The sequence below is a fragment of the Triticum urartu genome, chromosome 3A (assembly GCF_056163025.1).
Source record: "Triticum urartu cultivar PI428250 chromosome 3A, HENAU_Tu73, whole genome shotgun sequence".
NCBI classification, from domain to species: domain Eukaryota; kingdom Viridiplantae; phylum Streptophyta; class Magnoliopsida; order Poales; family Poaceae; genus Triticum; species Triticum urartu.
Window position 1 is genome coordinate 634,218,749 of NC_141875.1, and position 23,685 is coordinate 634,242,433.

General features: G+C 45.7%; 1 protein-coding gene across 1 annotated transcript; it reads left to right on the plus strand.

Annotated features, from left to right (window-relative positions):
• Positions 1 to 11,327: 11,327 nt before the first annotated feature.
• On the plus strand, positions 11,328 to 13,941 carry LOC147980952 (putative F-box protein At5g38390). Its single transcript, XM_087516998.1, has 4 exons — positions 11,328 to 12,227; positions 12,311 to 12,504; positions 12,579 to 12,858; positions 13,624 to 13,941. Exons 1-4 carry the CDS (start codon positions 11,351 to 11,353, stop codon positions 13,659 to 13,661), a joined length of 1,389 nt encoding a protein of 462 aa, XP_087373124.1. The 5' UTR covers positions 11,328 to 11,350; the 3' UTR covers positions 13,662 to 13,941.
• Positions 13,942 to 23,685: the final 9,744 nt, after the last annotated feature.

Genomic DNA, 23,685 nt, shown 5'->3' on the forward strand with positions numbered 1-23,685 from the left:
TTACAGCAAGTTCAACAAGACTTTCCCCAAGTCTTCCCAACGGTTCTACTTGGCACAAACACTAATTAAACACAAAAACACAACCAAAACATAGGCTAGATAAAAAAAATTGAATAACAGGAAGGATAAATATTGGGTTGTCTCCCAACAAGCGCTTTTCTTTAAATTCTTAAAGCTAGGCATTGATAATTTTAATGATGCTCACATGAAAGACAAGAATTGAAGCACAAAGAGAGCATCATAAAACAAGTGAAAAACACATATAAGTCTAGCATACTTCCTATGCATAGGAATTTTATAGACAAACAAATTGTCAAGGCAAGCAAAAACTAGCATATGCTAGGAAGCGGAAAGAAACAATAGCAATCTCAACATAACGAGAGGTAATTTAGTAACATGAAAATTTCTACCACAATATTTTCCTCTCTCATAATTATTGCATGAGGGATCATAAGCAAATTCAACAAAATATCTATCACCCAAAATATTTTCAACACGATCCATATGCATGCAAAGTTGACACTCTTCCAAAATAGTGGGATTAACGTTAACTAAAGTCATGACCTTTCCAAACCCACTTTTATCAAAAATTTCATAAGATTGAACATTCTCCAAATATGTGGGATCTAAAGTTGACACTCTTCCAAACCCACTTTCAATAATATTGCAAACACTATTATCAATCTCATATTCATCATGGGGCTTAAATAAATTTTCAATATCATAAGAAGAATCACCCCAATCATGATCATTACAACAAGTAGTAGACATAGCAAAACTAGCATCCCCAAGCTTAGGGTTTTGCATATTATTAGCACAATTTACATCAAGAGAATTTATAGTAAAATCATTGCAATCATGTTTTTTATTCAAAGATCTATCGTGAATCGCTTCATAAAGTAATTCAACACACTTTTCAGATTCACGAATTTCAAGCAAAACTTCATAAAGATAATCTAGTGCACAAAACTCACTAGCAGTTGGTTCATCATAAGTGGGTCTCTTAAAAAGATTAGCAAGTGGATGAGGATCCATAGATCTTAGGTTCTCTGTTTAGTAATAAATAAACAACTATTCCAACCATACGAGAAAACAAGAAACGGGCAAAAAGAGGCAAATAGAGAAGGAGAGGGAGGATAGAGAGAGAGGACGAATAAAACGGCAAGGGTGAAGTGGGGAGAGGAAAACAAGAGGCAAATGGCAAATAATGTAATGCGAGAGATAAGGGTATGTGATGGGTACTTGGTATATTGACTTTTGCGTAGACCTCCCCGGCAATGGCGCAAGAAATCCTTCTTGCTACCTCTTGAGCACTGCGTTGGTTTTCCCCGAAGAGGAAGGGATGATGCAGCAAAGTAGCGTGGGTATTTCCCTCAGTTTTTGAGAACCAAGGTATCAATCCAGTAGGAGGCTACGCGTGAGTCCCTCGTACCTGCACAAAACTAATAAATCCTCGCAACCAACGCGAATAGGGTTTGGCAATCCCTATAAGGCCACTTACGAGAGTGAGATATGATGGATATCATAAGATAATATTTTTGGTATTTTTATGATAAAAGATGCAAAGTAAAATAAAGGCAAAGTAAATAGCAAAGGAAATAACTAAGTAGTAGGAGATCAATATGATAAAGATAGACCTGGGGGCCATAGGTTTCACTAGTGGCTTCTCTCGAGAGCATAAGTATTCTACGGTGGGTGAACAAATTACTGTTGAGCAATTGACAGAATTGAGCATAGTTATGAGAATATCTAGGTATGATCATGTATATAGGCATCACGTCCGAGACAAGTAGACCGACTCCTGCCTCCATCTACTACTATTACTCCACTCATCGACCGCTATCCTGCATGCATCTAGAGTATTAAGTTAAAAACAGAGTAACGCCTTAAGCAAGATGACATGATGTAGAGGGATAGACTCATGCAATATGAAGAAAACCCCATCTTGTTATCCTTGATGACAACAATACAATACGTGCCTTGCTGCCCTTACTGTCACCGGGAAAGCACACTGCAAGATTGAACCCAAAGCTAAGCACTTATCCCATTGCAAGAAAGATAAATCTAGTAGGCCAAACCAAACTGATAATTCGAAGAGACTTGCAAAGATAACCAATCATACATAAAAGAATTCAGAGAAGATTCAAATATTATTCATAGATAGACTTGATCATAAACCCACAATTCATCGGTCTCAACAAACACACCGCAAAAAGAAGATTACATTGAATAGTTCTCCACAAGAGAGGGGGAGAACATTGTATTGAGATCCAAAAAGAGAGAACAAGCCATCTAGCTACTAACTATGGACCCGTAGGTCTGAGGTAAACTACTCACACTTCATCGGAGAGGCTATGGTGTTGATGTAGAAGCCCTCCGTGATCGATGCCCCCTCCGGCGGAGCTCCAGAACAGGCCCCAAGATGGGATCTCGTGGATACAGAAATTTGCGGTGGTGGAATTAGGGTTTTGTCTCCGTATCTGATCGTTTGGGGTACGTGGGTATATATAGGAGGAAGGAGTACATCGGTGGAGCAACAGGGGACCCACGAGGGTGGAGGGCGCGCCTGGTGGGGGTGGGCGCGCGCCCCTACCTCGTGGCCTCCTGTTTCTTTTCTTGACATAGGGTCCAAGTCTCTCTCGTCTTATTCGTTGAGAAAATCACGTTCCCAAAGGTTTCATTCCGTTTGGACTCCGTTTGATATTCCTTTTCTTCGAAACCCTAAAACAGGCAAAAAAACAGCAATTCTGGGCTGGGCCTCCGGTTAATAGGTTAGTCCCAAAAATAATATAAAAGTGGATAATAAAGCCCAGTAATGTCCAAAACAGTAGATAATATAGCATGGAGCAATCAAAAATTATAGATACGTTGGAGACGTATCACCCCGCATTGTGGCTTAACCACACTAGGGGTTGTATACCTTCGACATTCCTTTTCTCTTTCAGGGCCTAACTCTCTGGAAGCCCTTTCCGGCAGTACGATTGTCGGACACATTCCGGAAGCAACAACCAAGGCGGCAAGAAGCTAAGATGAACACGGGAACCGCCAGGTGGTCTCTAGTAATAATTGATATACCCGCTTTTCACTATTTTATTCATAGCTTGCCCTGGGATAGGATATTTCGAATTGTCCTCCTTTATGCTTATTGCACTACTTGTACCAAGTACGCTTCGACGTATCATTTAAATAACAATGCATATCATTAATCTGTCATTGCATTATTTAAGTTTTCATCTTTCTCTTATATATGTCCATTTACGACAATCCGCACCCGCACGTGCGGGTGCGGTCAGTTCGCCAGGGGTCCTTGTTTACCCCATAATACGGCGCAAGAAGTCCGAACACTTTCGACAGTGCGGTACCCCGAACTTATAGCATTATATGCATCAGCTCTGAATCATGTATTTGGACAAATGTTGGGTTGCCCGGCTCCCACGCTTTGGTACCTTACGTTCCGCTATATCGGCTAAGGTAGCGGTGGGAGAACTACTGCGATTGTTTCCCGGTTCTTCCGGATGAGCACCTCAGTAGAGAAAGCCAAAAACTGACTGTCATGATAAGGCGAGAGACTGGTCGCTGTTCGAGAGGTCTCAAGTCCTTAAAGACTTTTTCCGCTTCAGGCGAGGAGTCGGCCTTGTCCGGCTTAGGCGTGTATAGCGCCCCAAATTCGGCCCTCCGAATACCAGGAGCTTCGCCAAAAATTTAAAATCATAGACTTCTATGGCTAAGTGAGAGTGATAAAGAATTATAGTCCGATTGCCTGGTTCGTTGCGCTGAACACCTCCCTTGAAGGACCCAAAATTGGAGTAAAGAGTGTTCAGATTTATCCCGAACACCCCCAGTACTAGTTACATGGGGGTAGAAGCCGACGACTGGCCAACTCTCAGGTTTTATAAACGGCCATACAGAAGGTAATATTTTAAATTAAGAGAGCGCCACATGGCGCAAACGAACTCGTTTAATATTACAGGATCACATGGGCATGTTCATTCAAAAATTACATCCTTGGCACACTCATCTGCCACTGAGCGGGAACCCTTCTAGACACTCTCATAATAATTCTCGGGGCAGCGATGCTCCTTGCCCTCTGGCGGACCCTCCTTCACCAGCTTCACGGCGTCCAGCTTCGCCCAGTGCACCTTCGCCCGGGCAAAAGCCCTGCGTGCACCCTCGATGCAGACGGACCGCTTGATGGCTTCAAGCCATGGGCAGGCTTCCACTAGCCGCCTCACCAGGCCAAAGTAGCTGCCGGACAGGGGCTCGCCAGGCCACATCCGGACTATAAGTCCCCTCATGGCCTGTTCGACCGCCTTGTGAAGCTCGACCAACTGCTTCAGCCAGTCGCTCAAGGGCACGGGGTGTTCGGTCCTAGTATACTGAGACCAGAACAACTTCTCCGTTGAGCTCCCCTCCTTAGCCCAGTAAAACTCCGCATCATCTAGTACACTGCGGGGAAGATCTGCAAACGCTCCTGGAGAGCTCCGAACTCGGGTAAGAAAAAGGAAAGTATCCTTCACATGCTTGCTTTGCATATTGAATGCCTTACCCGCTGCTATCTTCTTCACTGCGTCAATATCCTGACGGGCCTTGTGGGCTTCGGCCTTGGTGCTCCAGAGGCTTTCAAGCGCCTGCGCGAGCTCGGACTCTCGCGTCTTGGAGTCAAGCTCCAAGGACTCGTGCTTTTTGGCAAGAGCCTCGAGCTCCTGCTGCACCTCGCCTACTCGGGCTTCTTGTTTCTCCCATTTAATGTGTTCTTTGGCTGCTTTGTCTTCGGCCTCGGACAAAGCCTTCCTCAGGGTCTCCACCTCGGTCGTGGCCCCTGACAAATTCATGAAGATCCTATTACTTCACACCCGAACTTCTTTTTAATTATATAGACAGGGGTATATCTTACCTTTGCTCTCTTCGAGCCGCCTCTTGGTAAGGCCGAGCTCGTCCTCGGACCGCTTCAGGGCCTGCTTCAGCGCAGAGACCTCCGCAGTACGTGCGGCAGCGGCCAGCAGTGAAGCCTGCACATACACATAGACATACTCTAATTAGACTCCTGAGTTATCATTTGATCCTCTATTCGGTTTTTCTTCGTGAACGCCGAACAGAGCATCAGGGGCTACTATCTATGCGGTAATATTTTCTTATATTTTGATTGCTTACCTCAAAGCCTGTTAGGAGGCTGGCGCAAGCTTCGGTCAGTCCATTTTTGGCGGACTGAACCTTCTCGACCACCGCACTCATGATAGTGCAGTGCTCTTCTTTGATGGAAGCGCTGCGAAGCGCTTCCAGCAGGTTGTCCGGTGCCTCTGGTTGGACAGAGGACACCGGCACAGATGGTTGGCCCCCCTTGACGGGGGACCGCCTGCCGGAGTCCGGAACCATCAAAGGTTCTGGCGTAGTGTTCGGTTGGGGCCCGAACTTGAAGCCCATAGGAGCCTCGCTCCCTTGGTACCCAGGGTCCGGGAAGTCGCCGTCAGGCGCCCCGAGGACCACCTCCCCTTGGCTCGGTGCCTTTTGAGGCAACACCTCGGTGTTGTCCGTAGGGCGAGGGGTGGAAGCAGTCGGAGGAGAACCGCTGCTCATATTCGACGAGCCCAAAGAGCCGCTCAACGAAGGTACGTCGAGATGAGCTCGGGCCGGACTGCATAATTATGTTCGGCATGAGGGCAGGCAGTACAATAAAACATACCATGAAGTACTACGGTGTCCGGACACTTACGATTTTGCCAGGGGCTTGACCCTGGGTAGTCACTCGTCGCTGCAGTCGGCGACCGTCGTGGCGCAGTCCTGAGGGAGGGCCCTTCCCTTCTTGGACCCTTCGGCCTCCCCGGATCGGTCGGCCTTCCTTTTCTTGTCTCCCCCGGCTGGGGGGGAGAACTTTTCTCCTCCTCCTTATTTCCGTGGGAGGAGTGCGCGTCGGAGTCATCGTCCAATGACTCCGATACAACCTTGCGCCGGAGACCCTTTCGGGTCCCCGCGGCCTTCTTCTTGGTCTTCTTTTCCGGCACCTCGTAGGGTGCCGGAGTCAACATCTTCGTAAGAAGAGCGTCTGCAGGATCTTCGGGCAGCGGGGCTGGGCTATCAAGCTGCTCCGCCGTCTCTATCTAGTCTTGTGAATGACATGGAAGTTCAGATCCTGCACACAACTAAACCGGGGCATATAAATACCCTGGGAGATATAAAAACCTACCGGATTGGCGCGGCGCTTTGCGCTGAGTCCGTGGTCCTCGGTGAGGGAGGGAGGCATCTCGGCGCTCTTGAACAGCACCCTCCAGACATCCTCGTGCGTCGTGTCATAGAGCTCTCACAGCGTTTGGTGCTTGGCCGAGTCGAACTCCCACAAATTGAATGCCCGTATTTGGCATGGAAGGATCCGGCGGAAGAGCATAACCTGGACCACATTGACAAGCTTGATTTTTCTGCTCGTAAGTTCTGGATGCAGGTTTGGAGTCCGGTCAGCTCTACCGAAGAACCCCAGGACAGGCCCTTATTTTTCCAGGAGGTGAGCCGCGTGGGGATTCCGAATCGATATTTGGGGGCCTCCACCCAGTTGGAGTCGCGCGGCTCGGTGATGTAGAACCACCCCGATTGCCACCCCTTTATGATACCCACATAGGTGCCCTCGAGCCAGGTGACATTAGGCATCTTGCCCACCATGGCACCTCCGCACTCTGCTTGCTAGCCTCCCACCACCTTCGGTTTGACATTGAAGGTTTTTAGCCATAGGCCGAAGTGGGGCCTGATGTGGAGGAAGGCCTCGCACACGATGATAAACGCCGAGATGTTGAGGATGAAATTGGGGGCTAGATCATGAAAATCCAGCCCGTAGTAGAACATGAGCCCGCGGACAAATGGGGGGAGAGGGAATCCCAGTCCGCAGACGAAATGGGTAAGGAAAACTACCCTCTCATGTGGTTCGGGCGTTGGGACGATCTGCCCCGCATTCGGCAGCCGGTGCGTGATATCCGCAGCCAAGTATCCCGCTTCCCGTAACTCTTTGATGTTCTCCTCCGTGATGGAGGAGACCATCCACTTGCCTCCTGCTCCAGACATGCTTGGAGTGGTTCCAGAAGAAGAACGCGAGCTTGGGCGCTAGAGCTCGAGTGTGCGGTAATGGGTAAGCGAGGAGGAAGAAGGCGTGGGTGAAAAAAGTAAATCTTTGTCCCTTTTATAAGGGCGGAAGAGGCGATGTGCCTCCCCACTTGCCTAGCAAAACCTCTTATTCCCCAGGCGCCGTAATTGATGGCGCGGTTGGGTTAACCACGTCCGTATTGATGAGAATTCCATGATCAGGGGAACACGATCTCTGCTTTGACAAGACGTGTCAAGAAAACCGCCTCGCGATATGTGCGGAGCTGGTTAAGAAAAGCGGTTCGAATAAAAACCGGGCCATGGCATGATGTCATGCTGTCAAAACGTGTCAACAGATTAGATTCATGGAAATATTATTCTCTCTACGGTGGTATGTGGAACTTATTTTGCAGGGTCAGACACTATCCTTGTAATCAAAATCTTCAATGGTGTATTCGGAGGAGGAACCCGCCTTCCAATGCCAAAGACAACACTGCGCGCCAGACTCATCATCATTGAAGCCTAGTTCAGGGGCTACTGAGGGAGTCCTGGATTAGGGGGTCTCCGGACAGCCGGACTATATCCTTTGGCCGGACTGTTGGACTATGAAGATACAAGTTTGAAGACTTCGTCTCGTGTCCAGGTGGGACTCTACTTGGCGTGGAAGGCAAGATAGGCAATACGGATATGTATATCTCCTCCTTTGTAACCAACCTTGTGTAACCCTAGCCTCCTCCGGTGTCTATATAAACCGGAGGGTTTTAGTCCGTAGGACAACATACAATCATACCATAGGCTAGCTTCTACAGTTTAGCCTCTTCGATCTCGTGGTAGATCAACTCTTGTACTACTCATATTATCAAGAACAATCAAGCAGGACGTAGGGTATTACCTCCATCAAGAGGGCCCGAACTTGGGTAAACATCATGTCCCCTGCCTCCTGTTACCATCCGCCTTAGACACACAGTTCGGGACCCCCTACCTGAGATCCGCCAGTTTTGACACCGACATTGGTGCTTTCATTGAGAGTTCCACTATGTCGTCACCGTAAGGCTTGATGGCTCCTTCGATCATCGCTAGCGATGGGCCCAGGGTGAGGCTTTCCTCCCCGGACAGATCTTTGTATTCGGCGGCTTCGCACTGCGGGCCAATTTGTTTGGCCATCTGGAGCAGATCAAAAGCTACGCCCCTGGCCATCAGGTCAGATTTGGAAACTTGAACTACACGGCCGACATCCGCGGAGACTTGATCTTCGACGGATTCGAGCCCATGACGGACGCGCCGCACAGTCGCAACGAGCATGACATAACTCTGCCGTCGGACAGTGTTCGGGAGATTGCATCCGCAACTACTCCGGCCATTAGCCCGGAGCAAATCGCGCCATCCGAGAGCGGAGGGATAGACCCTGCCATGGAGGCCGCACTCTCAGTGGCGATAGAGCCAAATACTGACTGCACCCCTTATGAGAACCGTGTCGCCGAACCACTAGATTCATCTCCAGCCACGGACTCCGAGCCGCTCACATCCGTGCCCGTCGAAACCGACTGGGCGCCGATTATGGAGTTCACCTCCGCGAATATCTTTCAGCACTCACCCTTCGGAGATGTGCTAAATTCATTAAGGTCTCTCTCCCTGTCAGGAGAATGTTGGCCGAACTATGTCCGGCTAAAATGGGATGCGGACGACGAAGAAATTCGCTGCCCACCCACCACCCACTTAGTAGCCACTGTTGATGACTTAACCGACATGCTCGACTTCGACTCCGAAGACTTCGACGGTATGGACGACGAAGCCGGAGACGAACAGTTCGGGACCCCCTACCCGAGATCTGCCGGTTTTGACACCGACAGTGATGCATAGCAACGAGAGGGGAGAGTGTCGTCCACGTACCCTCATAGACCATAAGCGGAAGCATTATGACAACATGGTTGATGTAGTCGTACGTCTTCACGATCGACCGATCCTAGTACCGAACGTACGACACCTCCGCGATCTACACACGTTCAGCTCGGTGATGTCCCACGAACTCACGATCTAGTATAGCTTTGAGGGAGAGTTCTGTCAGCATGACGGCGTGATGACGGTGTTGATGAAGCTACCGATGCAGGGCTTCGCCTAAGCACCGCTACGATATGACCGAGGTGGATTATGGTGGAGGGGGGCACCGCACACGGCTAAAAGATCAATGATCAACTTGTGTGTCTCCATGGGGTTCCCCCCTCCCCATATATAAAGGAGTGGAGGAGGGGAAGGGCCAGCCCTCTACTACAGCGCGCCCTGGGGAGTCCTACTCCTGCCGGGATTAGGATTCCCCCCCCCTTCCATGTAGTAGGAGTAGGAGGCAAGGAAAGGGAAAAGAGAAGAAAAGGAAGGAGGGGGCGCTACCGCTCCCCCTAGTCCAATTCGGACTAAGCCTTGGGGGGTGCGCAGCCTCCCCTCTCTCTTTTCCCTAAATCCCAATAAGGCCCATATACTCCCCGGCGAATTCCCGTAACTCTCCGGTACTCCGAAAAATACCCGAATCACTCGGAACCTTTCCGATGTACGAATATAGTCGTCCAATATATCGATCTTTACATCTCGACCATTTCGAGACTCCTCGCCATGTCCCCGATCTCATCCAGGACTCTGAACTACCTTCAGTACATCAAAACACAACTCAGATTATTGTTCGTCACCGAACGTTAAGTGTGCGGACCCTACGGGTTTGACAACTATGTAGACATGACCGAGACTCGTCTCCGGTCAATAACCAATAGCGGAACCTGGATGCTCATATTGGCTCCTACATATTCTACGAAGATCTTTATCGGTCAAACCGCATAACAACATACGTTGTTCTGTTTGTCATCGGTATGTTACTTGCCCGAGATTCGATCGTCGGTATCTCAATACCTAGTTCAATCTCATTACCAGCAAGTCTCTTTACTCATTCCGTAATGCATCATCCCGCAACTAACTCATTAGTCACATTGCTTGTAAGGCTTATAGTGACGTGCATTACCGAGAGGGCCCAGAGATACCTTTCCGACAATCGGAGTGACAAATCCTAATCTTGATCTATGCCAACTCAACACGTACCATCGGAGACACCTGTAGAGCACCTTTAGAATCACCCAGTTACGTTGTGACGTTTGGTAGCACACAAAGTGTTCCTTCGGTATTCGGGAGTTGCATAATCTCATAGCCATACGAACATGTATAAGTCATGAAGAAAGTAATAGCAAGAAACTAACGATCATCGTGCTAAGATGATGGGTCAAGTCAATCACATCATTCTCTAATGATGTGATCCTGTTAATCAAATGACAACTCATGTCTATGGTTAGGAAACATAACCATCATTGATTCAACGAGTTAGTCAAGTAGAGGCATAGTAGTGACAATCTGTTTGTCTATGTATTCACACATGTATTAAGTTTCCGATTAATACAATTCTAGCATGAATAATAAACATTTATCAAGATATAAGGAAATATAAATAACAACTTTATTATTGCCTCTAGGGCATATATCCTTCAGCATCATGTAACCTATGCCAACATAATAGCACAGACACGCGGGGGAGTCGACGACGTGTGTCGGAGCCCGGGCGGCCGGGGTGTGGTATTGTAGTGGTGTCATGGGGAGGAGCCCCCATAGTCAGGCCCCGGGGATGTATCCATATCGGGTAAACTCGTCAACAGATCTCGATGTCATGCTTGTGTGATTGCTTGGTCCTTGGTAGATCGACGATGGCCTCAGATTTATTCAAACAATGCTTGATTGAAGGCCAAGCTATTTATTACCACTTTGCAAGGTGTGGTGAGATGATCCATATGAGAATATTCTGGATAAGGCAAAGTTGGGAGAGAGGCATGTATTAAGGGGGCGAGTGTCAGGGCTGGACCACATACAACAAGGGGTAATTTCGTCCATCAAACAAAAAAACATGTCAGTGGTGTCATATTAAGAATGAAATCTAGATCTAGATTCAAACAAAAAATTTGAAATCTCTAGGGTCAAATAAGGAATCCATAATTTTACCATTATCGAATAAGGAACTTTCCTCAAATAAACTGACACCACCACACACCACTAAATCTCCACCACCACCCACCCTCATGACCCCACCAAGCACCACCACTACCGCCCCCATTCCCCTCCCTCCCCTCTCCCCGGCGTCCTCACCTCTCCTCGGCGTCCTCACCTCTCCCCGGTGTCCTCGCCTCTAGTTTATTCCGTCCCTCCACCCCCCCCCCCCCCCTCTCTCTTTGGAGGGGGGCGGTGGTGTTTTGCAAAAGCTTCGATGGAGTTGAAATCTGCGTGTCGCCTGGGTTTCCTAGATTCAGATCACATCAGCACCCTTACCGATGATCTAATCCTTCTCATCCTCGTCAGGCTCCCCTGCATCAAAGTTGCGGCACGCACAAGCATCCTCTCACGGCGATGGCATGGCCTCTGGGCCCATCTCCGCCAAATCATCTTTCGCGAGGTCGTGTTCGACTCGATTGAACCAGCACTCCGCCAGATCTCTTGTCCTCCTACGGTTTCCCTGTTGGAAATCCACGCCCCTGAGCAGGACATGGCCAGCACCGCACAAGTCAACTCGTTGTTGTCCGTCGCCGCGGAACTTGAGCCAAAGGAGTTCGTCGCCTCCTTCCCCTCAAGCTTTGGCCTATTAGGCAGGTCCATCATCATTGATTTTCCTTGCTTCCACCGCACCACCTGCATCATGTTGGACCATGTATACATTCGCTCCGTGCCAGTCGGCATCGAGTTCCCTATGCTCGAGACGTTGTCCCTACTGCACTGCAATGGCAACCTCGATGCCTTGCTCTCATGCTGCCCGCGGTTGCACACCCTCCTTCTCAGCGGCATTTTATTTGAGACATCTGATCTAAGGGTGAATTCACCGTCGCTACAGGAGCTTGTTGTAAACTCGTTCTCGACAGAGCATGTCAACATTGTAGCCCCCATGCTTAAGAAATTGGAGATTCTCTTTACCGTGATGTTGGAGGTTAACATTTCGGTCTTGGCACCAATTATGGAGGATGTCTGGTGGTACTGCTGCTACACAGAGGAGTCTATTGTGTTTGTCCTTTGGTATCTTGAGTTGTTGGGATTTCAGGCGATAGATAGACAAGGAGAACTCCCTTTGTTGCATATTCGTGCAAGTGTAGTAAGTCCCTCTCCCGCTTAATTTAGTGGAATATTATACTAACTAAAATTTATGAATTACATAGATCTTGCATAATTGTTTTTCAAGATTCATCACTTTTCCCCTATGAGCCCAACTTTGAACAGGAGATAGAGAAGCATATGGTTGTTGACTTCTCTCTTTTGGAGCTAGATCTCAAAACAAATGGACATGTTTTTGGAGCACTCGTGTTTTATCTCCTTCAGATTAATCAAATTTCTAGTTCATTGCAGAAGCTTAAGATCATCCTATTAAGATCAGTGGTAATTAATTTTCTGCTCTAACAATATCTCAATAATAGATTGTGTAGTAGCTTACATTTACTTTTCGGTCCTAGGTAAAAGAAGAATGCCCAACAGATTGTCCCTGTGAGTCCACAAACTGGAGGTCCCAAGCTATCTCCTTGACTGCTCTTGAAGAAGTGGAAATCAATGGATTTGAAGGAGTGGGTCATGAGTTTGATTTACTGAAACAACTACTTGTATTCGCACCAAAGCTTAAAAAAATTATTGTGAGGCTCACACAGGAGGTCTCATCAAGTAACACTAGACGCACTAAAATATTCAACGTCTTGGAGACCTATGGTTCAGCAGAATGCTTTGTCTATCTTAGCTCTGGTGAGTATTTTATTTGGCATTTATGATTAGCATCCTCCTACATGAAGTAGAGATATAAATGTTAATTCTTGTAAGTTTCTTTGAAACCTAATATCAAGCTTTCATTGCTTTACATGTTTATGGTGGTTGAAATGTGGCACTGGCATCCCAATTGTAGAGTTTACTTGTGCATGTATTTCCATTAGTAGCTAATTCTAAATGCTATAATCCCACGCCATTTGTGTGCCCACACCCTCATATTCTATTAGAAAGAAAGCTGAATGGTGGATTGAATGATAAAAAATAAATATTTATATTCGGGTTTCCTTACCTTTGTTTCCCTTTTTCGTTTACAATGTTCTGTAATGGTCAAGCCCTCATGTTTTTCATATGTATTCTGCTTTCCAGGTTAAAGAACTAGTCATCAACTAGTTGTCTAACTAGAGTAGGCTATAATTTGTGCATCTTGTTGACTCATGTTAAAGGCTCGGCCCCCACTGGGTTGCATGCTTTTGTTCATCAAAAAGTTCCATCAAGGGCTAGTCGTGGTTTGTATGGTTTTCATTTCTTGTTTATTTGAAGCTATCTTGACTAAATTGACTATCCTTGGGATTTGGCACAAATTATTAGTTCCAAATAATGTTTGTCAACATGCACTTTTTTATTTATATTGGCTCTAAGCATGTATTGCATTTTATTTTCCAGTGAGAACAATCCAACACATACTTCAACCAAATTTGCATGTTGCAATAGTGACCAAAGTTCTTCAAATTGCATCTGCTGCAGGTTTAATAGATGACATCCAAAATCAACCATCGGCATGATTATCATCCTCTTGCATATGTGGTTTCTCATTGCCCATCGACAAGATCGTCCTTTCCATGTCAATAAAATCCATTCAACATGTTGTTTTGCTAGTGTATTGTGCAAATGTTGATAGTTAAATCCTGAATGGTTATGATGCAATTCAATTACTTAAGTTAATGTGTCAACTTATGTCAGTCAATCACTGTAGCTAGTTACTACATGTTTCCACCGAATTATGCTTATAACTTTGGTTAGATGAACCAAAGAGCTTTGTGAAAGCAAAGGGCCAAAAACCAAGAATTACCTTCCATTTACTCTCTTTTCTAACTATTGCACCCTACAATGAACAACATATGCATCTTCTGTTACTTAGCTAATATGACATATTTGTTTGTTGATATTTGGTCTGGATATATGCCAGTGTTACGGCCTAGGGGTGCATCATCATATCGGAAGTCGGCCCATGGCACCTGTAGCGACCCGACCTCAGATGGTCAAGTCTCTGTGCTTCAGTGTCATCCCTGGATCGGTAATGCTGACACACACAGTACTCGAGGATTTATAATAGAGTAGCAATCACACACTTAGTACATCGAAAAGTCTACAAGAGAACTTATTACAATAATATGGCTTAAGGCCATCTAATGCGATAACAGCGGAAGGCTTGGAAGATAAGGTGAGTCCATCAACTCCAACGGCATAGCTGAGCTGCACGGCAACAACCTAACGAACCTTACTCCTCATCTGAAAAGTCTGCAACATAATACGTTGCAGCCCGAAAACGGGTCAGCACATGGAATATGCTGGCAATTTAACACTGTAGAGCGGAAACTGAATAATGCTATCACTACATGCATATATGGCTGGTGGAAAGCTGTATGGTTATAGTTTTTGCGAAAAGCCAATTTTTTCCTACAACAAAGGAATAGATTTTAATTTAACTATCATGGTGGTTGAAACATCATTGAGAAGGTATCCCCAACTCAATCCCAATTAAGGTGATTAACAACCCAACAGTATTAATTAAACATGGTGAGATACATGTGATAACCCAAGTACTAGATACTCAAGAATTGTCCATAACCGGGGACACAGCTAACCATGATTAGATTGTACACTCTGCAGAGGTTTGCGCACTTTTCCCCACAAGACTCGATCGCCTCCGTTGGATTTCTCGCACTACATGGTGTTTGAGAAATGGATGACCGGGACACAGTCTTTCAGAAACGTTAACTCTCTACTCCGGGTAGACCATACCAAACCTACAAAACCCACTACCTACTGATCTACCTCTTCAAGAGCTTCACATAACTTACTCAACTATGCTAGAGCCCATAATAGCTTGTGGCTGCACACGGAAGTTTCTAGCATGAATCATCTCAGTTCCCTTTGAGCCTGGGTGGCGGTCCATTGGAAGATCACACGGGTACCCCGAGATTTCCAAAAAAATACGGACAACACTGGGTTCCTCAGGTGCCTCAATCCACCCAGTTGTTTGATTAGGTTGCCACCTTAAGTTGAACCATTAATTAACAATCTCACATCTGATATGAATTTCACTCAAACCCAAACCACGTCTACGAGCATAGCATAGCAATATAAGCAATACGTAGAAGTAACTCCCGAGGGTTTGAATATAACAGGGCAATAGGTTCTACCTCAGCAACTACTTCCCAACCCACAAGTTAATGACATCCTAATCATGCAATGTTTGAGGATTGGAACTAATGCATAAAAACCGGGTAATAATGGGATATGATCAAGGTGTTACTTGCCTTGCTGACGATCCGTGAATCCTAGAGACTCGTAGTAACACGCTTCGCACTCCGGGAATTCTATCGCAAGCAAACAATAACATACATAAGTAACAAGCAATGATGCACAAGCAAAACTCAAATAAGAGAGGTTGACCAGAAAGTTCAACTTAAGAACTCCGGTACGCAAAAAGAATCAAATCAATCGAAGCAACGAAAGTCAAACGGCGGAAGAAAACCACTTCGTTTACTAATTTGAACTTAGGTCAAATTTTACAGTAGAGAAAACTTGTTTGAGTTGGTTAAACGGAAAGAGGGTTTCAGGATGAAACTCTAGGCGCTTGAATCGCCTGATTCCGATAAACGAGCGAAAAGATAAACGGAAATTAAGATCGGATCAGAAATCGCGATCAGAGAAAATCGTGGAATAAATCCGAGAAAAAGAAAAATGACGAACAGATTAACGAACGAACATTCATTATCTGGATCTAAATGAAGAACGTGTTCGTTAAAGAACGTTCGGACGAACGTCCGCTAACTAGAAGAACCGAGAAAAAAACCCGCGAATCCAAAAAAACGGATCTAGGGTTTCTAAAAAAACCGAATGGTCTTTATAAAAAAACCGGCGGCGGGGCGCGGCGGCTACCTCCGGCGAGAGGTCCGGCGAGGCGAGGCAGCGGCGGGCGGCAGCTTGCGGGGCGGTGGCGCGAGCTGCGGCGGCAGGCGGCGGCGGCGGCTTGGCGTGGCCGGACGGCGGTGGTGGTGGTGTGGTGTTGGGGGCGGGGTGGTGGCATATATAAAGGGGGTGGGGCAGCGACTTGGAGGAGGGGGCAAGGCGCGGCGGAGGCGGAGTCCAACTAGGACTCCGGTCCGAGTGGCGGCGGTGGCGCGCGCGCAGGAGGCGGCGGCGGCGGCCTGGCGCGGCTGGGCCTTAGGCCCAGTCGGCGCGGGAACCTTTTTTTTAAACTTCGCCGACCGAAATAAAATCCTAGAAAAAATAAATAAAAACCTAAAAATGCCAAAACAAATTTTCACCGTCTAAATAAAATATTTAGGACGAGTTGAACATTTTCTAGGCCCTAAAATGAAATTTCGAAAACATGCAATTTTTCTAATGCAAATAAAATCCGAATAAAACCAAATAAAATCCAATAAATGATTTTAGTATTTTTCCTCCAATATTTCAATTATTTTGGAGAAGTCATATTATCTGCACTCATTTGATTTAATATTAAATATTTTTCAGAGAGGAAAATTATTAAAATCAAAATCCTTGTTTCATTATTTGATAAAAATCAAATATGAAACCGGAAAATCCCCAACTCTCTCCGTGGGTCCTTGAGTTGCTTAGGATTTCGAGGATTGCGGAACGGAAATGCAATAAATCATGATATGCATTTCTAATTTGAAAATTTGGGATGTTACAAACCTACCCCCCTTAAGATGAATCTTGCCCTCGAGATTCGGGTTAGCTAGAAAATAGGTATTGGTGGTCCTTGCGGAGATCATCCTCTCGTTCCCAGGTGGCTTCATCCTCGATATGGTGGCTCCACTGAACTTTGCAAAATTCGATAACCTTACTGCAGGTGACTCTGCTCGCAAATTCAAGAATCTTAACTGGCTTCTCCTCATAAGTCAAATCACTGTCCAACTGAATCGCCTCCAAGGGTACTGTATCTCTTAATGGTATATCCGCCATCTCAGCATGACACTTCTTCAGCTGTGAAACGTGGAACACATCGTGGACTCCTGACAATCCCTCAGGTAACTCCAACTTGTAGGCAACTTCTCCCATCCGTTCCAAAATGCGATACGGTCCTACAAATCTCCGGGCTAACTTTCCTTTAACTCCAAAACGTTTTACTCCTCGCAAGGGCGATACTCACAGTTATGCTCTATCTCCAATTTCGTAGGTTACCTCCTTGTGTTTTGAGTCTGCATAACTCTTCTGCCTGGACTAAGCAATCTTCAATCGGTCTCGGATCAATTTTACCTTCTCCTCAGATCCTTTAATCAAGTCTGGTCCAAACAATTGTCGGTCTCCTACCTCATCCCACATCAACGGTGTTTTGCACCTGCGTCCATACAGGGCTTCAAACGGTGCCATCTTCAAACTGGCTTGGTAGCTATTGTTGTATGAGAACTCTGCATACGGCAAATTGTCATCCCAACTAGATCCATAATCTAGCGCACAGGCTCTCAACATGTCCTCCAAAATTTGATTGACTCTCTCAGTTTGTCCATCTGTTTGCGGGTGAAATGTTGTACTGAACTCCAATCTCGTTCCCAGAGTCTGGTGTAACTGATGCCAAAACTTTGAAGTAAACTGTGTCCCTCGATCCGATACAATGGTCCTCGGAACTCCATGCAGACATACGATCCTGGACATATAGATCTTGGCCAACTTTGCACTTGTATAGGTGGTTTTCACTAGGATGAAGTGAGCTACTTTGGTCAAACGATCAACTACTACCCATATGGAATCATATCCTGCTTTAGTCCTGGGTAATCCGGTGATAAAGTCCATGCCAAGTTTATCCCACTTCCATTCAGGTATCGGCATAGGCTGTAACAGTCCTGCTGGCTTCTGATGTTCTGCCTTAACTCTCTGACATACATCACATACGGCTACATACTCGGCAATATCCTTCTTCATACCAGTCCACCAGAAACGTTCCTTCAAATCCAAATACATCTTGGTGTTTCCAGGGTGTATCGAGTATGATGAGTCATGGGCCTGTTGAAGTATTAACTTCCTGATCTCCTGGTTGTTGGGCACATAAACTCGGTCCTCAAACCATAGGGTACCGTGCTCATCTTCACGAAAACCTTTGGCCTTTCCTTTGCCCATCTTCTCCTTTATCTCAGCAATCTCTTTATCATCTTTCTAAGCTTCCCGAATCTTGTCCAGCAATGTCGACTGAACCTTCATTGTGGCAATGAACCTTCTAGTTACAATCTCTAATTGAAGTTCCATGATGTCCTTTGCTAATTCCTTCGGCAGTCCTTTACTTTCAAGGATATTAGCATAACTCTTCCGACTCAATGCGTCTGCTACGACATTGGCCTTTCCTGGATGATAGTGTAGCTTCATGTCATAATCCTTTATAAGCTCCAACCATCTCCTCTGCCTAAGGTTTAGCTCCTTCTGGGTGAAGATGTACTTCAAACTCTTGTGACCCGTGTACACATCACAACAGTTTCCAATAAGGTAATGTCTCCAAGTCTTCAACGCATGCACTACGACTACTAGCTCCAAATCATGCGTGGCATAATTCAACTCATGAGGTTTTAGTTGTCGTGAGGCATACGAAACAACTCTTCCGTCCTGCATAAGCACACATCCAAGTCCTAAGCGAGAGGCGTCGCAATACACTTGGAACTCCTTATGTATATCTGGCAGTACTAGCACTGGGGCTGTAGTCAAACGTTTCTTCAACTCCTGGAAACTTGCTTCACAATCTTTTGTCCATTTAAACTTGGTATCCTTCTTCAACAGTTCAGTCATTGGTTTTGCAATCTTGGAAAAATTCTCAATGAATCTCCAGTAGTATCTTGCGAGTCCAAGAAAACTGCAGATCTCGCTAACTGAGGTGGGTGCCAACCATTCAGTGACTGACTGAACCTTGCTGGGGTCTACTGCTATACCTTCTCCTGATATAACATGTCTAAGGAATCCGACTTCCTTCAGCCAAAACTCGCATTTGCTAAACTTAGCATACAACTGGTGTTCCCTGAGCTTCTCAAGAACTAAACGCAAATGCTCTTTGTGCTCCTCCTCGTTCTTCGAGTATACCATGATATCATCAATAAACACCACAACAAACTTGTCCAAATACTCCATGAACACCTTGTTCATGTTGGGGAACGTAGTAATTTCAAAAAAAATCCTACGCACACGCAAGATCATGGTGATGCATAGCAACGAGAGGGGAGAATGTAATCTACGTACCCTCATAGACCGACAGCGGAAGCGTTATGATAACGCGGTTGATGTAGTCGTATGTCTTCACGGCCCGATCGATCAAGCACCGAAACTACGGCACCTCCGAGTTCTAGCACACGTTCAGCTCGATGACGATCCCCGGACTCCGATCCAGCAAAGTGTCGGGGAAGAGTTCCGTCAGCACGACGGCGTGGTGACGATCTTGATGTTCTACTGTTGCAGGGCTTCGCCTAAGCACCACTACAATATTATCGAGGACTATGGTGGAAGGGGGCACCGCACACGGCTAAGAGAACGATCTTGGAGATCAACTTGTGTGTCTAGGGGTGCCCCCTGCCCCCATATATAACGGAGCAAGGGGGGTGCGGCCGGCCCTAGGAGGAGGCGCGCCGGAGGAGTCCTACTCCTACCGGGAGTAGGACTCCCCCCCTTTCCCTGGTTGGATTAGGACTTGGGGAAAGGAGGAGAGGGAAGAAAGGAAAGGGGGGCGCCGCCCCCCTCCTTGTCCAATTCGGACTTGGGGGAGGGGCGCGCGGCAGCCCCTAGGCCTCCTCTCCTCTTCCTCCACTAGGCCCATTAAGGCCCATTAGGTTACCGGGGGGTTCCAGTAACCTCCCGGTACTCCAGTAAAAGGCCGATTTCACCCGGAACACTTCCGATGTCCAAACATAGGCTTCCAATATATCAATCTTTATGTCTCGAACATTTCGAGACTCCTCGTCATGTCCGTGATCACATCCGGGACTCCAAACAAACTTCGGTACATCAAAATATATAAACTCATAATGAAACTGTCATCATAACGTTAAGTGTGCGGACCCTACGGGTTCGAGAACAATGTAGACATGACAGAGACATGTCTCCGGTCAATAACCAATAGCGGAACCTGGATGCTCATATTGGCTCCCGCATATTCTACGAAGATCTTTTATCGGTCAGACCGCATAACAACATACTTTGTTCCCTTTGTCATCGGTATGTTACTTGCCCGAGATTCGATCGTCGGTATCTCAATACCTAGTTCAATCTCGTTACTGGCAAGTCTCTTCACTCGTTTCGTAATACATCATCTCGCAACTAACTCATTAGTTGCAATGCTTGCAAGGCTTATGTGATGTGCATTACCGAGAGGGCCCAGAGATACCTCTCCGACAATCGGAGTGACAAATCCTAATCTCGAAATACGCCAACCCAACATGTACCTTTGGAGACACCTGTAGAGCTCCTTTATAATCACCCAATTACGTTGTGACGTTTGGTAGCACACAAAGAGTTCCTCCGGCAAACGGGAGTTGCATAATCTCATAGTCATAGGAACATGTATAAGTCATGAAGAAAGCAATAGCAACATACTAAATGATCGGGTGCTAAGCTAATGGAATGGGTCATGTCAATCACATCATTCTCCTAATGATGTGATCTCGTTAATCAAATGACAACACATGTCTATGGTTAGGAAACATAACCATCTTTGATTAACGAGCTAGTCAAGTAGAGGCACACTAGTGACGTTTTAGTTTGTCTATGTATTCACACAAGTATTATGTTTCCGGATAATACAATTCTAGCATGAATAATAAACATTTATCATGATATAAGGAAATAAAATAATAACTTTATTATTGCCTCTAGGGCATATTTCCTTCAGTCTCCCACTTGCACTAGATTCAATAATCTAGATTACACAGTAATGATTCTAACACCCATGGAGCTTTGGTGATGATCATGTTTTGCTCGTGGAAGAGGCTTAGTCAACGGGTCTGCAACATTCAGATCCATATGTATCTTGCAAATCTCTATGTCTCCCACCTGGACTAGACCCCGGATGGAATTGAAGCGTCTCTTGATGTGCTTGGTTCTCTTGTGAAATCTGGATTCCTTTGCCAAGGCAATTTCACCAGTATTGTCACAAAAGATTTTCATTGGACCCGATGCACTAGGTATGACACCTAGATCGGATATGAACTCCTTCATCTAGACTCCTTCATTTGCTGCTTCCGAAGCAGCTATGTACTCCGCTTCACATGTAGATCCCGCCACAACGCTTTGTTTAGAACTGCACCAACTGACAGCTCCACCGTTTAATGTAAACATGTATCCGGTTTGCGATTTAGAATCGTCCAGATCAGTGTCAAAGCTTGCATCAACGTAACCATTTACGATGAGCTCTTTGTCACCTCCATATGTGAGAAACATATCCTTAGTCCTTTTCAGGAATTTCAGGATGTTTTTGACCGCTGTCCAGTGATCACTCCTGGATTACTTTGGTACCTCCCTGCTAGACTTATAGCAAGACACACATCAGGTCTGGTACACAGCATTGCATACATGATAGAGCCTATGGCTGAAGCATAGGGAACATCTTTCATTTTCTCTCTATCTTCTGCATTGGTTGGGCATTGAGTCTTACTCAATTTCACACCTTGTAACACAGGCAAGAATTCTTTCTTTGCTTGATCCATTTTGAACTTCTTCAAAATTTTGTCAAGGTATGTGCTTTGTGAAAGTCCAATTAAGCGTCTTGATCTATCTCTATAGATCTTAATGCCCAATATGTAAGCAGCTTCACCGAGGTCTTTCATTGAAAAACTCTTATTCAAGTATCCCTTTATGCTATCCAGAAATTCTATATCATTTCCGATTAGTAATATGTCATCTACATATAATATCAAAAATGCTATAGAGCTCCCACTCACTTTCTTGTAAATACAGGCTTCTCCAAAAGTCTGTACAAAACCAAATGCTTTGATCACACTATCAAAGCATTTATTCCAACTCCGAGAGGCTTGCGCCAGTCCATAAATGGATCGCTGGAGCTTGCACACTTTGTTAGCTCCCTTTGGATCGACAAAACCTTCCGGCTGCATCATATACAACTCTTCTTCCAGAAATCCATTCAGGAATGCAGTTTTGACATCCATCTGCCAAATTTCATAATCATAAAATGCGGCAATTGCTAACATGATTCGGACAGACTTAAGCATCGCTACGGGTGAGAAGGTCTCATCGTAGTCAATTCCTTGAACTTGTCGAAAACCATTTGCGACAAGTCAAGCTTTGTAGATAGTAACATTACCATCAGCGTCAGTCTTCTTCTTGAAGATCCATTTATTTTCAATTGCTTTCCGATCATTGGGCAAGTCAACCAAAGTCCACACTTTGTTCTCATACATGGATCCCATCTCAGATTTCATGGCATCAAGCCATTTTGCGGAATCTGGGCTCATCATCGCTTCTTCATAGTTCGTAGGTTCATCATGATCTAGTAGCATGACTTCCAGAATAGGATTACCGTACCACTCTGGTGCGGATCTTACTCTGGTTGATCTACGAGGTTCAGTAGTATCTTGTTCTGAAGTTTCATGATCATCATCATTAGCTTCCTCACTAATTGGTGTAGGTGTCACAGAAACTGGTTTCTGTGATGTACTACTTTCCAATAAGGGAGCAGGTACAGTTACCTCATCAAGTTCTACTTTCCTCCCACTCACTTCTTTCGAGAGAAACTCCTTCTCTAGAAAGTTTCCGAATTTAGCAACAAAAGTCTTGCCTTCGGATCTGTGATAGAAGGTGTATCCAATAGTTTCCTTTGGATATCCTATGAAGACACATTTCTCCAATTTGGGTTCGAGCTTAGCAGGTTGAAGCTTTTTCGCATAAGCATCGCAGCCCCAAACTTTCAGAAACGACAACTTTGGTTTCTTGCCAAACCATAGTTCATAAGGCGTCGTCTCAACGGATTTTGATGGTGCCCTATTTAACGTGAATGCGGCCGTCTCTAAAGCATAACCCCAAAATGATAGCGGTAAATCAGTAAGAGACATTATAGATCGCACCATATCTAGTAAAGTACGATTACGACGTTCGGACACACCATTACGCTGTGGTGTTCCGGGTGGCGTGAGTTGCGAAACTATTCTGCATTGTTTCAAATGTACACCAAACTTGTAACTCAAATATTCTCCTCCACGATCAGATCGTGGGAATTTTATTTTCTTGTTACGATGATTTTCAACTTCACTCTGAAATTCTTTGAACTTTTCAAATGTTTCAGACTTATGTTTCATTAAGTAGATATACCCATATCTGCTTAAGTCATCTGTGAAGGTGAGAAAATAACGATATCCGCCACGAGCCTCAACATTCATCGGACCACATACATCTGTATGTATGATTTCCAACAAATCTGTTGCTCTCTCCATAGTACCGGAGAACGGTGTTTTGTCATCTTGCCCATAAGGCACGGTTCGCAAGTACCAAGTGATTCATAATCAAGTGGTTCCAAAAGTCCATCAGTATGGAGTTTCTTCATGCGCTTTACACCGATATGACCTAAACGGC